We start from the raw sequence: 14784 nt of genomic DNA, 5'->3' as shown, positions 1-14784 counted from the left end.
TTTTCCGAGGGAATACCTTAGGAGATTTATATGGTACCAGCTAGTTCTTGCGTGAGGTTTGGCCGCATCAGGTGTTTTTTTTTTTTTCTTTTGAGACAGAGTTTCACTTTTGTTGCCCAGGCTGGAGTGCAATGGTGCCATCTTGTCTCACTGAAACCTCCGCCTTCTAGCTTCAAGCGATTCTCCTGCCTCAGCCTCCCGAGTAGCTGGGATTACAGGCATGCGCCACCATGCCTGGCTAGTTTTGTAGTTTTAGTAGAGACGGGGTTTCTCCATGTTGATCAGGCTGGTCTTGAACTCCCCCGACCTCAGGTGATCCACCTGCCTCGGCCTCACAAAGTGCTGGGATTACAGGTGTGAGCCACCGTGCCCGGCCAGGTGTTTTTTTTTTCTTTTTTTTTCCCACAAGTCACATAACTGTGTAGACTGTGTGAGTGTGGTATAATGGTCTCTGGGTCTAGAACAGAGGTTTGCAAATTATGGCCCTGTGGGCCAAATCCAGCCTGTAGCCTGTATTTTTGTATGGCTTGTGAACTGATTGGTTTTAACTTTTTTTTTTTTTTTTTTTCGAGATGGAGTCTGGCTCTGTCGCCCAGGATGGAGTGCAGTGGCATGATCTCCGCTCACTGCAAGCTCCGCCTCCCAGGTTCACGCCATTTTCCTGCCTCAGCCTCCCAAATAGCTGGGACTACAGGCGCCTGCCACCGCGCCCGGCTAATTTTTTTGTATTTTTAGTAGAGACAGGGTTTCACTGTGTTAGCCAGGATGGTCTCGATCTCCTGACCTCGTGATCTGCTGGCCTTGGCCTCCCAAAGTGCTGGGATTACAGGCGTGAGCCACCGCCCCCGGCCTTAACTTTTTGTTAATAGTTGACCACAAAAAAAAAAGGAGAGTAATATTTCATGACATGTGAAAATTATATGCAATTTAATTTGTGTTCATAAATAAAGTTTTGGATTTTGTCAATTAAAAATTTGTAGAGGTGGCCAGGCACAGTGGCTCTCACCTGTAATCCCAGCACTTTGGGAGGTCAAGGTGGGCGGATCACAAGGTCAGGAGTTCAAGACCAGCCTGACCAACATGGTAAAACACCATATCTACTAAAAATACGAAAGTTAGCTGGGCATGGTGGCATACGCCTGTAATCCCAGCTACTCGGGAGGCTGAGGCAGGAGAATCGCTTGAACCTGGAAGGCAAAGGTTGCAGTGAGCCAAGATCACGCCACTGCACTCCAGCCTGGGAGACAGTGAGAATCCATCTCAAAAAAAAAAAAAATTTGTAGAGTTCAGGTGCAGTGGCTCACATCTGTAATCCCAGCACTTTGGGAGGCTGAGGAGGGAGGACTGCTTGAAGCCAGGAGTTCCAGACCTTATCTCTAAAAAAAGGAAAAACAAAGGGTAAATTTTTCATCTCTCTTTTATATAAACTCCTATATAATATCCTTAATTTTGCCTTTTAGTTGACAAAGCCTAAAATATTTACTATCTAGTCCTTTACAGAAAAGTTTGCCAACCCCTATTCTATAGTATCTGAATTAAAATCTAAGGTTTTGCTAATTATTAATACTATGTGTGAGTTTGGGCAATATACTCAGTATCTTTCTGTTCTATAGTTTATTATTTATATAATAATAGTACCAATTTCAAAGGATTTTTATGAGGATTAGCAAAGTTACTATTAACAGAGTAACAAAACAGTGGCTGATAATAATAAATTATTAAGCTTAAATTTAAAACCTTATTATTATTATGTGGATATTCTAAGTCATTCCACATTCACATATAAGGTGCAATGAAAATATGAGGTTAATTGTGATGGGCAGTGGTGCGATCATAGCTCACTACAGCCTGGAACTCCTGGGCTCAAGCAGTCCTCCCACCTCAGCATTCCAAGTAGCTAGGAATACAGTTGTAATTAAGAATTACACTTGTGGCCAGGCGCAGTGACTCACACCTGTAATCCCAGCACTTTGGGAGGCCAAGGCAGGCAGATCACGAGGTCAGGAGATCGAGACCATCCTGGCTAACATAGTGAAATGCCGTCTCTACTAAAAATACAAAAAAAATTAGCCAGGTGTGGTGGCGGGCATCTGTAGTCCCAGCTACTCGGGTAGGCTGAGGCAGAGCGAGACTCCGTCTCAAAAAAAAAAAAAAAAAATTACACTTGTAATTAAGGAAATAGGATGAAGGTTCCAACTGAAAAAGCACAGCCAGTGTTTGATATGGAGATGTTAAGAGATGGAGATGTGGTACCCAGCTAGGTCTTGCATGAGGTTTGGCAGCATGAGGTGTCTTTTTTTTTTTTTCCAAGTTACATAATTGTGTAGACTGTGTATGGTATAATGGTCTCTGGGTCTATAGCATGGGTTTGCAAACTATGGCTCTGTGGGCCAAACACTGCTTGTAGCCTGTTTTTATATGGCTTGTGAACTGATTGATTTTAACTTTCTCAATAGTTGACAACAAATCAAAAGGAGAATAATATTTCATGACATGTGAAAATTATATGCAATTCAAATTTGTGTCCACTAATAAAGTTTTGAATTTGATCAATTAAAAGTTTGTGGAGTTCAAGTGCAATGGCTCACAGATATGCTCTGTCTAGAACAGGGATACTTCACCTGGAATAATTTGCCTTGGAATTATATACCTAATTATTGTATGTTTCTTTTATTCATGCATATTTTTTCCTCAGCAAAAGTCTGTAATTTTATGAGAGTATTAAGGGTATATACAACCCAAAAATGTTTTGAACTACTGATCTATAACACCTGGAAATGAACTTTAGGAGGAGTTTGTTCAAAAACAATTTCCTGTATTATGTAAATATTAAGTCAGTCAGTTTACATCCAAGTGATGTAATACTACATAGATAATAAGAAATAGGAGGAGATACTAATGTAAAAAATATAAGATGGAATATCATATAATGTTCATATTTATGAGCAAAAGTACCCAATGAATTGCTAAATTATAAATCAGTTGAACTATGATAGGCATTTATTACAGCTTTTCAAGGATTATATTAACTGGTAATTCAGTAAAGAAAGGCGATGATAAAACCACATTTGTTAAGCCTCCACTGTGGCCCAAACAGTATTTATTCAGTGTGAAAGGGCCACCTACCACAATTTTGCACATCTGAATGAAAATCTTAATATTGGAAATGTCTCAGTACATTGATGAAATATGGTAAAAGAATGTACAAGACTTGGTCAGGCACAGTGGCTCATGCCTGTAATCCCAGCACTTTGGGAGGCCGAGGTGGGTGGATCACCTGAGGTTAGGAGTTCGAGACTAGCCTGACCAACATGGTGAAACCCTGTCTCTACTAAAAATGGAAAAATTAGCTGGACATGGTGGCACATGCCTGTAATCCCAGCTACTTGGGAGGCTGAGGCAGGAGAATCGCTTGAACTAGGGAGGCAGAGGTTGCAGTGAGACAAGATTGTGCCACTACACTCCAGCCTGGGCAACAGAGTGAGACTCCTTCTCAAAAAAAAAAAAAAAAAAAAGAATGTACAAGACTTGGTAGGCTTGTTTATTTTGGTCAGTTTGGTTTTAGTGCTGCTCTATGTCATTTTGCCAGCCTGTTTGCTCACAGTTTTCTTAATAAGTAGAAGATAGCTTTCCCTCCCAGCTCTTTAGAAAAATGCTTTAGGTTTTATCATTCCTGATGATGGAATTAGTGCAGTCTAACTGAAAAAAATTCAGTTACCTAAGTTGACTTATAAAATAGAAAGTTGTAAGTAGTCATAGTTTTATTATCTAGAAAATATTCACTGTTAATATTTTGGTATACATTCTTCTTAATTTTTCCTTGTAGATATGTTAATATGTTCTTGTTTTTTCAGAAAGATTCACATGAATTAGTCATTTGAATGAGAGAAGACCTCTCTACTCTTAGTTTGAAAAAGAAATTCAAATCAGTCATGCTTTTGTTATACTTCCATGTGTGTAGGGATAAAAAGGAAGTGTCATTGATGCCCAACTGATTTGACAAACATTCTGAGTATTTACACCTTTTGGAATTATACACATATCAATTTACGCATAATTACCAGGAGAACAGGTAGGCAGCTAAGTAAGGTAGCTAGTCAGAATTATGTATGTATGTATGTATGTATGTATGTATTTGTACAGATTTAGGTAACTTTCACAAGACAGCATTAATCTTTCAAGACCAGAAGTCTTAGGAGACTTCGTTATATAAATCACACTGCTGAGGATGGGTTTATGATTTCTGATAACAGAATTAGATGTTAGTAGTTACAAATAGGCATAAAAGACTGGATTGGACAAGGAACAAGACTGATCTTTTGTTAATATTTTCAATTTGTTAACTAATTGGGTCAGATTCTCTGAGCTATGTTTATAAGCCGAATGATTTCTCTCTAGCTGCTGTCCTTTTCTTTTTGAAAAAATCTGTGGGTAATTTTGTTAGTGAAGACTACATTTGCAGGCTGTGCTTTGTAAGATATTAGCTTTATAAGAAAGAGCAGGCCTCAGAAATCATGTTAAGGACAGAAGACACTTTAATACTAATAGATTATATGACATGACATAGTGTTTTCATCATCAATACAAATAGATGATATTTATTAGGTGATTTTTAGGTACTTATTATGTACCATAGAAGTGATTTGTTGTTAGAGTTTTTTTTCCACTTAATTCTGACAACTCTGTGAGGTACTAGGTGCTGTTGTTTTTCTAATTTTATTGATGAGGAAATCTAGGTAATGCCAATAAAATACTTGTCAAAGCACAGAATTAGTAACTTTCAGAGCTAAGATTAACATATTGAAAGTTTTAATCACATCTTTTGTTCTTATTTGCAACTGTACATAACCTCCCAACGATTTTTTTTTTTTTTTTAAGAGACAGGGTCTTGCTCTGTCACCCAGGCTGGGTTGCAGTGGTGCAATCATGGCACACTGTAGCCTCAAACTCCTGGGCTCAAGCTACCCTCCTACCTCAGCCTCCTGAGTAGCTGGGACTAGAGGTGCGCATGTCACTCGGCCCGGCTAATATTTTTCACTGTTGTAGACACAGTGTCTCACTATGTTGCCTATGCTGGTCTTGAACTTCTGGTCTCAAGTGATCCTCCAGCCTCAGCCTCCCAAAGCACTGGGATTACAGGCATGAGCTGCTACACCCAGCCAAGAAGTAGTCTTAAATGAAAAGAAAACCATAGAGAATACAGAGAAGCAATGCTAATATAAGGATGCATAACCAGTCAGCTATTACTAGAGTCAAAGCTGAATCCTACCCAGGCAATTCCTTGTACTGGCTGTGCAACTCTTGTGACCTGACCAACTTTATACCCGCTTCCAAGACCCTCTAGGAACATGTGTCTTTGTCATTTTAAGTATAGCTATCTACAGGAATGTGGCATGGACTTTTGCTGGGTGAACAGATTATTGCAGGCATATAATGTAGGATCTGGATAATTTATCCAGTCTCCTGGGTCCCACTGAATAAAAATATTTCCTTCGTGTACCTCTCCTTTTAATATCTACCTATTTGAACGTCTCATAAGTAAAATAATCTTCTACTCAATATCTGTGTCAAATTCATCCATGTTGTTCCATATAGCAGGTACCTGTTCCTTCCTTTTGCTGTGTAGTATTCCATTGTAGGATGTGGCACAGATTATTTATCTGTTCTGTTGTTGGAAATTTGAGTTGTTCCAAATTTTTCTATAGAAATACTGCTAGTATGACCATTATTGTCAAAATATGGACAAAGACATGCACATAAGTATTAATCCTCTCCCCCACCCCTGCACACAGACATTCATTTTTGCTGTGGAGATAAACAGGGGTAGAATTGCTGGATTGTATGATGTATGTATGTTCAGTTTTTGTAGATACTGCTAAACAGATTTCCATTGTGGTTGTACTTATCCTGTCAGAAGCACTGCATGAGAATTTTAGTTGTAACAAGTTAAGCACAGTATTATAATCTTTATGGTAACTAAAATAATAGTGCATGACAGTATGAACTAATATGGCAAACTAGAATAATAAAATTATTTGACCAATAAAATAAAAGGTAAGAATGGTGGAATAAAAGAACAACAAAAAAAGAGGGGGACACATAGAAGTAAATGTTGATGAACTTATCTCCAACATAGTAATTAAATTAGTAATTTACATTACATTAAAGAAATTTAATGAAAGTGGACTAAACAATAAAAAGATTAAATATTGGCTGGGCACAGTTGCTCATGCCTATAATCCCAGCATTTGAGGGGTGAGATGGGAGCATTGCCTGGGCCCAGGAGTTTGAGACCAGCGGCCAGCCTGGGCAACATAGTGAGATCCCATCTCTACAAAAAAGTAAAATTAGCTGGGTGTGGTGGTGCATGCCTGTAATCCCAGCTACTCAGGAGGCTGAGGCGGGAGGATCACTTGAGCCTGTGAAGTCAAGACTGCAGTGAGCTGTGACTGAGCCACTGCACTCCAGCTTGGGTGACAGAGCGAGGGACGAAAAGAACAAAATCAACCATATGCTTTTAGTAGCTGACACACTTTTAAGTATAATGACACAGAAAAGTTGAAAGCAAGGCTTGGTGCGGGGTCTCACGTCTGTAATCCCAGCACTTTGGGAGGCCGAGGCAGGCAGATCATTTGAGGTCAGAAGTTTGAGACCAGCATGGCCAACATGGTGAAAACCCCATCTCTACTAAAAATAAAAAAAATTACCTGGGTGTGGTGACACACGCCTATAATCCCAGCTACTCTGGAGGCTGAAGCATAATAATTGCTTGAACCAGGAGGCAGAGGCTGCGGTGAGCTGAGACCAAGTCATTGCACTCCAGCCTGGGTGACAGAGCGAGACTCCATCTCAAAAAAAAAAGAAAAGAAAAGTTGAAAGCAAAAGTATGAAAGAGGTAATGCAAACACCAACAAAAGCTGATGTTTATTTATGTCAAAAAAAAATAGACTTTAAAGCAAAAAATATTATGAGAGATAACATGGAGGCATTTCATAATGATAAATCACGAGGTCAGGAGATCGAGACCACAGTGAAACCCCGTCTCTACTAAAAATACAAAAAAATTAGCCGGGCGTGGTGGCGGGCGCCTGTAGTCCCAGCTGCTCAGACAGGCTGAGGCAGGAGAATGGCGTGAACCCGGGAGGCGGAGCTTGCAGTGAGCCGAGATTGCGCCACTGCACTCCAGCCTGGGCGACAGAGCGAGACTCCATCTCAAAAAAAAAAAAAAAAAGTTTACACCCAAGGCTGGGTGCGGTGGCTCACGCCTGTAATCCCAGCACTTTGGGAGGCTGAGGCAGGCAGATCATGCAGTCAGGAGTTCGAGACCACCCTGGCCAACATAGTGAAACTCTGTCTCTACTAAAATATAAAAATTAGCCAGGTGTGGTGGCACACACCTGTAGTCCCAGCTACTCAGGAGGCTGAGGCGGGAGAACCTGGGATGTTCTTGAACCCAGGAGGCAGAGGTTGCAGTGAGCCAAGACCATGCCATTCCACTCCAGCCTGGGTGACAGAGTGAGACTCTGTCTCAAAAAAAAGAGCTTCAGGATATAAAAAGGTCAATAAAAGAGAAAGGATGAATTGACAAATTCACAGTCATCTTTGGAGATTTTAGCACACCTTTCAATAACTGTTAGAATAAGGAGACTAGAAATTATTAATGATGGAGGTGAGCAAATGACCTAATTGACATATATAGAATACTGTATCCAACTAGATATAGTACCATATATATTTATTTATACTTCTATATAGATATGTATAATGTAGATAATATGCTATCTCCAACTAGACGATATTATATGTATATTGTAGGTATATGCTACATCCAACTAGAGAATATAAGTCTAACACTTATTGAAATTTAGGCAAATTCTCGCCCTCTGTTTTTTGTTTTTTGAGACAGACTCTTGCTCTGTCTTCCAGGCTGGAGCGCAGTGGCACAATCATGGCTCACTGCAGTCTCAAACTCCTGGGCTCAGGTGTTCAAGTAGCTCAACCTCCAAGAAGCTAGGATTACAGATGCACACTATCACACCTGGCTAATTTTATGTTTTGTTGTAGGGACAGGGTCTTGCTATGTTGTCTAGGCTAATCGCGAACTCTTGGCCTCAATCCTCCCATGTTGGCCCCAGCGTCCTGGGGTTACAGGCATGAGTCACTTCACCTGGCTTACTTGCCTTCTTTACCTTTTGTGTCTTGATCTGTTGAATGGAAATAATATATTAAATTATAGAGCAGCAATGAGGATTAAATGATAAGGTTTATAAAGCACTTCTCAAGAGAGTTCTTTGTAAATATTGTCAAGCTGCAGAGGTCATAAATTCACTCTTCTTCAACTTGGATACTGAGAAAAGAGGTGGTGACCGATGCTACTGAAGGAAGCAGTGTAGTGATTGTGATTGAGAAATAGGAGGCCAGGCGTGGTGGCTCACGCCTGTAATCCCAGCACTTTGGCAGGCCAAGGCACGTGGATCACAAAGTCAGGAGTTCGAGACCATCCTGACCAACACGGTGAAACCCCGTCTCTATTAAAAATACAAAAATTAGCCGGGCGTGGTGGTGCATGCCTGTAATCCCAGCTCCTTTGGAGGCTGAGGAAGGAGAATCACTTGAACTCAGGAGGCGGAGGTTGCAATGAGCCGATATCACGCCACTGCACTCCAGCCCGGGCGACAGAGCAAGACTCCATCTCAAAAAAAAAAAAAAAAAAAAAAAAAAAAAAAAATTGAAAGAAAGAAATAGGAAGTGCTGAGCTAGAAGCAGTTGGGTTGGCTGGGAGGCAGGATTCCATGTGGGCCAATGCCATTTTGAAATGGCATTGTTTTCTGCTTTTGTGTGTGTGGTGTGATCAGGCGGTTCCAGTTGCTGCATGACAAACCACCCCAAAACTTCGTGGCTTAGAACAATAACATTCTTTTAAATTATGAATCTGCATATTAGAGCATTGGGGGACAGCTAGTCTCTGCTCTACTTGGCTTCAGCTGAGTTGGCTTGAAGGTTGGGAGTTGGAATCATCTGAAGGCTTGCTCGTTTCCACACGTGGTGGTTGATGTTAGTTGTTGGCTGGAGCTTCAGCTGACTACAGCTGGAATATCTAGTTGTGGCCTTTCTATGTAGCTGCTTGGATTCCTCACAGCATGATGGCTAGATTCCATGGGGGGCATCTTGAGAGAGATTAGGATGAAGTTCTGTTGCCTTTTCTAACCTAGCCTTGTTAGATACACAGTGTCATTTCTGTTGTATTCTGTTTATCAAGGGACTCCCAAAGGCCTACCCAATTTCAAGAGAAAGGGAAATAGACTGTACCTCTTGAAGGGGTTAGTGGCAAAGTTTGGAAGAGCATGCAGGACCAGAAATGGTGTTATTGGTCTCACTGGAATTTATGGTCTCTGATCATCCCTGATGCCATTCATGCAGTTCTGGTGTGGATGGTGTCATCTCTTTGCAACCCTAGAGAGTCAAATGGAGGGAGGATTTTCTCCCTCTGTTATCTCAAGATAGGGTTGAGTGGCTTAATTTTAGGTCCAGGTCAGCATTAGCAGAGTGGGGGATGGGCCAGAAACTTGCTGTCTGGACCCTACTTTTAGATTACGAGGGTGTCTGCTTGGTGTCTACAACTGTCTGCTGGACTCCTTGTGGGTGCAGGGTTTCATTTTGTCCAGAATCCCTCTTACCTCCCACATTTTGGAAGCTGAGAGGCATATCTCATCTCATAGGCAGTTTTCCTTCCCCAGCTCTTGCCTCTGTGGTCTCTGTGCTTCTGCAAAAGAGAGGACCCCTGAGGAGGACGGACAAGTTCTTAATCATTTTTAGCCATGGTTTTGGTGAACTGTTTGTCTCTACTTCTAAAACATAGTCATATTTTAGATCATGTAAACATTACCTTATCTTGAAATGTCCTATGTAACAGAGATCTAAGAAGTTGTCCCCAGTTCCAGTGAGCAATGATGCCAAACAGCCCAAGATTCTCCTAATGGATCCCTCTATTTTCCCATTAATATTTAGCATCCACTATAGGTTCAGCCCTTTTTCTCGGAACAGTAAAATGAAAGCTCTTGAAGAGGTATTGGATCATCCAAAAGATGGTGGAGGGATGATTAGAAGAAGATGATTTCATTCGATTATAGATTGGGACCTGTCCAGGCACAGTGGCTCATGCCTGTAATCCCAGCACTTTGGGAGGCCGAGGCAGGCAGATTGCTTGAGCCCTGGAGTTCAAGAGTAGCCTGGGCAACATGGCGGAAACTCCATCTCTACAAAAAATTAGCCAGGTGAGGTGGCGCATGCCTGTAGTCCCAGATACTCTGGAGGCTGACGTGGGAGAATCACCTGAGCTGGGGAGGTCGAGGGTGCAGTGAGCGGTGATCGCACCACTGAACTCCAGCATGGGTGACAGACTGAGACCCTGTCTATCAAAAGAAAAAAGAATCTACTCTTTGGGATTTTTAAGTAAATACTTGTGTCATCTACAGAGGAAGTTTTCTTCTTTGCCAGTATTTATAGGTTTCATTTATTTTGTTGCCTTATTGTAATTGCTAGGACTTGCATTAGTAGTCATAGCCTTTTTTTATCATAGGATTGTATTTAATATTTCATCACTATATTATAGCTGAAGGTTTTCATAGACTATCAAATTGAACAAGTTCTCATCTACTTCTAGCTTGCTGAGAGTTTTCATCATGAAGGGATAATGTATTTTGTCCGATAATTTTTTTGTATACTAAAGTGATCATGTTTTTTTCTCCTTTATTCAACTAATATGAATACAATTGATTTTTTAAAATGTTAAGCAGAAAATAATGCCATTTCAAAATGTCATTGGCCTACATGGAATCCTGCCTCCCAGCCAACCCAACTGCTTCTAGCTCAGCACTTTCTTTCTTTTTTTTTTTTTTTTTTGTTAAATCTTGTATTAGTGGTTCATCTTGTAACCTTTTTACATATTTCCAGATTAAATTTGCTACCATTTTCTTTCTTTCTTGTTTTTTTTTTTGAAGACAGAGTCTCACTTTGTCGCCCAGGCTGGATTGCAGTGGCATGATCTCGGCTCACTGCAACCCCCGCCTCCCAGGTTCAAGCAATTCTCCTGCTTCAGTTTCCCGAGTATCTGGGACTACAGGCACGTGCCACCACGCCCAGCTAGTTTTTTGTATTTTAGTGGAGACAGAGTTTCACCATGTTGCCCAGGGTGGTCTTGAACTCCTCAGCTCAGGCAGTCCGCCCGCCTTGGCCTCTCAAAGTGCTAGGATTACAGGTGTAAGCCACTGTGCCTGGCCTTTTTTTTTTTTTTTTTTTGAGACAAAGTCTTGCTCTGTTGCCCAGGCTGCAGTGCAGTGGCATGATCTCGGCTCACTGCAACCTCCACCTCCTGGGTTCAAGTGATCCTCCCACCTCAGCCTCCCAAGTAACTGGGATTATAAGCATGCACTGCCATGCCCGGCTAGTATTTTTTTTTTTTTCTGTATTTTTAGTAGAGACAGGGTTTCACCATGTTGGCCAGTCTGGTCTCCCAACTCCGGACCTCAAGTGATCCACCCACCATGGCCTCCCAAAGTGCGGGATTATAGGCATGAGCTGCTATGCCCAGCCAAATTTGCTACCATTTTCTTAAGAATTTTTGCATGAGGTTTTTGGTCTGTCATTTCTTTCGTTGTAATATCTTTATCAGGTTTTGGTATTAGGGTAGTACTGACCTCAAAAAATGAACTGTCCTCTCCTTCCCTATTTTCTGGAAAAGTCTGTATAAGATTGGTATTATTTGTTCCTTAAACTTCTGGTTGAATTATCTGGCAAAACCATCTAGGCCTGGAGATTTCTTTTTTTGATGTAACAAATTAAATTTCCTTTTTTTTTTTTTTTTTTTGAGATGGAGTCTCGCTCTGTCGCCCATACTGGAGTGCGGTGGCACGATCTTGGCTCACTGCAAGCTCCGCCTCCCAGGTTCACGCCATTATCCAGCCTCAGCCTCCTGAGTAGCTGGGACTACAGGCGCCTGCCACCACGCCCAGCTAATTTTTTTGTATTTTTTAGTAGAGACGGGGTTTCACCATGTTAGCCAGGATCGTCTCAATCTCCTGACCTCATGATCCGCCCACCTCGGCCTCCCAAAGTGCTGGGATTACAGGTGTGAGCCACCACATCTGGCCTCAATTTCCTTAATGTATCTGTTTCAACTTGTGTGTTTTAGTAAGCTGTATTTTTTCTTTTTTTGGAATTTTGTCCATTTCATCTGAATTCTCAAATATGATGACTTGTCTATAATTCTTTTTTTTTTTTTTTGAGATGGAGTCTCACTCTGTTGCCAGGCTGGAGTACAGTGGCACAATCTCGGCTCACTGAAACCTCTGCCTCCTGGGTTCCAGTGATTCTCCTGCCTCAGCCTCCCGAGTAGCTGGGACTACAGGCGCGCACCACCATGCCAGCTAATTTTTGTATTTTTAGTAGAGATGGGGTTTCACCATGTTGGGAGGATGGTCTCAATCTCTTGACCTCGTGATCTGCCCACCTTGGCCTCCCAATAATAATTGTTAGACTTCTAATATCTAAAATGCTCCTTAGTGATAAGTTCTTTCATTTCTGATGTTGGTAATTTGTCTTTGCAGTTTTTAAATTGATAATTCTAGCTAGGTTTTATCAACTTTTTTTTTTTTTTTGAGACGGGGTCTTGCTCTGTTGCCAAGTCTAGAGTGCAGTGGCGCTATCTCAGCTCACTGCAACCTCCACCTCCCAGGTTCAGGCGATTCTCCTCCCTCAGCCTCCAGAGTAGCTGGGACTACAGGCGCATGCCACCATGCCTGGCTAATTTTTGCATTTTTAGTAGAGATGGGGTTTCACCATGTTGGCCAGGCTGGTTTCAAACTCCTGACTTTAGGTGATCTGCCCACCTCGGCCTCCCAAAGTACTGGGATTACAGGCATGAGCCATCATGCCCACCCAAGGTTTTATCAATTTCGTTGATTTTTCAGAGAATTCACTTTGGCTAATTGTATATCTATTTCATTTATTTTTTTCTCTCATTTCCTTTCTTCTGGGTACTGAGGGTTTACTCTGCTTTTCCTTTTCTAGCCTTTTAAAGTAGAACCTGTAATTATTGATTCTAGGCCTTCTCTTCTCATATAAGCATTTAAATCCAGAATCCCTACTTTAACTCCATTCCACAAATTTCTTTTTATTTATTTATTTATGTATTTACTTATTTATTTTTGAGGCAAAGTCTCAACTCTGCCACCTGGGCTGGAGTGTAGTGGTGCGATCATGGCTCACTGCAACTTCCTGGGCTCAAGTGATCCTCCTGCCTCAGCCTCCCGCATAGCTGGGACCACAGCCACGTGATTGCACACCACCACATCCTCTTAATTTTATTTTGTAGATATGAGGTTTCACCCTGTTGCCTAGGCTGGTCTGAAACTCCTGAGCTCAAGCAATCTGCCTGTTTGGCCTCCCAAAGTGCTGGGATTATACATATGAGCCACCATGCCTGGCCCCACAAATTTTTGTATGGTGCATTTTCATTATCAGTTAGTTCAAACTATTTTCTTTTTCCCTTTGATTTCTTCTTTAACCTATGGATTATGTAGAAGTGTGTTTAATTTCCAAACATTTGTGGGTTTTCTAGGTACTTCATTGTCAGTGATTCCTAATTTCATTGGACGGAAGAACACATTGTGTACGATTTTGATCCTCTGAAATTCATGGATGCTTTTTTTATGGCCTAATATGTGGTCTGTCTTGAATATAACATGTGCACTTTTACAGTTGTTGGGTGCATTATTATGCAAAATCTTAATTTTATCAAGTTGGTTGATAATCCATATATCTTCACTGATATTTTTTGTCTTTTTTTTTTTTTTGCCAGTTGCCGAGAGGTGGATATTAAAAATCAAGGCCAGGACTACAGTAAGTCTGAAATCACTGAAGTGCTTGGAGTGCAGAACTGAAAGAGGTACTTACTAACTTTTAGGGTTGTGTAAGCACAGTGTTGTTTGAAGCTGTGTGTGTGTTTCTGTAAAGACTGGTCTGGAAAACAGACCAGAGGAAAACGTTTCCTTGCTTTTCCTCTGCTCTCACATGAAAACAACAAACATAGTAAGAGTCAACACCAAAGACTTCAGTGACCCCCAGATATGTGGGGATTTCCCCCTACCAGCAAGCAAGCAATCAGTTCTGCAGCAGACACTAACTGCGTATCCTCCAATTTAATTCTGACACTATCTGCCTGGAAAAAACATCAGATCACTCAGGTTGAGGGCTCAGTCCCCGAGACTGCCATCCCTTCAGACACCAGTTGCAAGTCTGGGCCTCTAGAACTTCTGACCAGCTGGGCTTCAAGTTGACGTTCTCAGACATTTACAGTGGCTTATGGCTGGAGGATCACTTGAGGCCAAGAGTTCAAGACCAGCCTGGGCAACATAATGAGACCTGTCTCAAGAAAATAAAAAGTAGAATTAGCTGGGCATGGGGCTACAAGCCTGTGTAGTCCTAGCTACTTGGGAGGCTGAGGTGAAAGGCTCACTTGAGCCCAGGAATTCAAGGTTACAGTGAGCAGTGATCTGTGCCAATGCACTCCAGCCTGGGCGACAGAGCGTGATCCTATCTTAAAAAAAAAAAAAAAAGATGGGGTTCTCACAACCCCCTCTTTGGGTTCAATTAATTTGCTGAAGTGGCTCACAGAACTCAGGGAAACACTTACTTATGTTTGCTGGTTTATTATAAAGGATATTACAAAGGATACAGATGAAGAGATTCATTGGGCAAGGTATGGGGAAGGGGCATATTGTTGGA

The 14784-nt window shown here is 41.5% G+C and overlaps 2 protein-coding genes across 31 annotated transcripts in view; one reads left to right on the top strand and one right to left on the bottom strand.

Moving 5' to 3' along the window:
* ZNF529 (zinc finger protein 529) overlaps window positions 1–14784 on the top strand; it is a 63154-nt gene that overhangs the window by 2562 nt on the left and 45808 nt on the right. Inside the window, exon 2 of the mRNA XM_032170641.2 lies at window positions 13859–13945. The gene's annotated coding sequence lies outside the window, so the exon portion shown is untranslated. The remainder of the gene's footprint in view (window positions 1–13858; window positions 13946–14784) is intronic.
* The window catches only part of ZNF382 (zinc finger protein 382), a 60386-nt gene that overhangs the window by 30126 nt on the left and 15476 nt on the right, over window positions 1–14784 (bottom strand). For 16 of the 30 annotated variants that reach the window (XR_009208819.1, XM_058424684.1, XM_058424692.1 and 13 more), the window contains 2 exons: window positions 9678–9781; window positions 6708–6848 (listed from right to left, as the gene is read on the bottom strand). The exons of 6 other annotated variants lie outside the window; for them this stretch is intronic. Coding sequence is in view for 18 of the 24 variants with exons in the window: in XM_058424684.1 (XP_058280667.1) it covers window positions 6708–6848; window positions 9678–9705 (169 nt within the window). In the remaining 6 variants the exon portion in view is untranslated. Of the gene's footprint in view, window positions 1–6707; window positions 6849–8038; window positions 8149–8892; window positions 9214–9309; window positions 9454–9677; window positions 9782–14784 lie in introns of those variants that run through there. 8 more of the 30 variants (XR_009208820.1, XR_009208824.1, XM_058424685.1 and 5 more) reach the window with 6 other exon arrangements.

Source organism: Hylobates moloch, unplaced genomic scaffold (genome assembly GCF_009828535.3).
Source record: "Hylobates moloch isolate HMO894 unplaced genomic scaffold, HMol_V3 SCAFFOLD_12, whole genome shotgun sequence".
Lineage (NCBI taxonomy): Eukaryota > Metazoa > Chordata > Mammalia > Primates > Hylobatidae > Hylobates > Hylobates moloch.
This window is presented reverse-complemented; position numbering and strand designations above follow the sequence as displayed.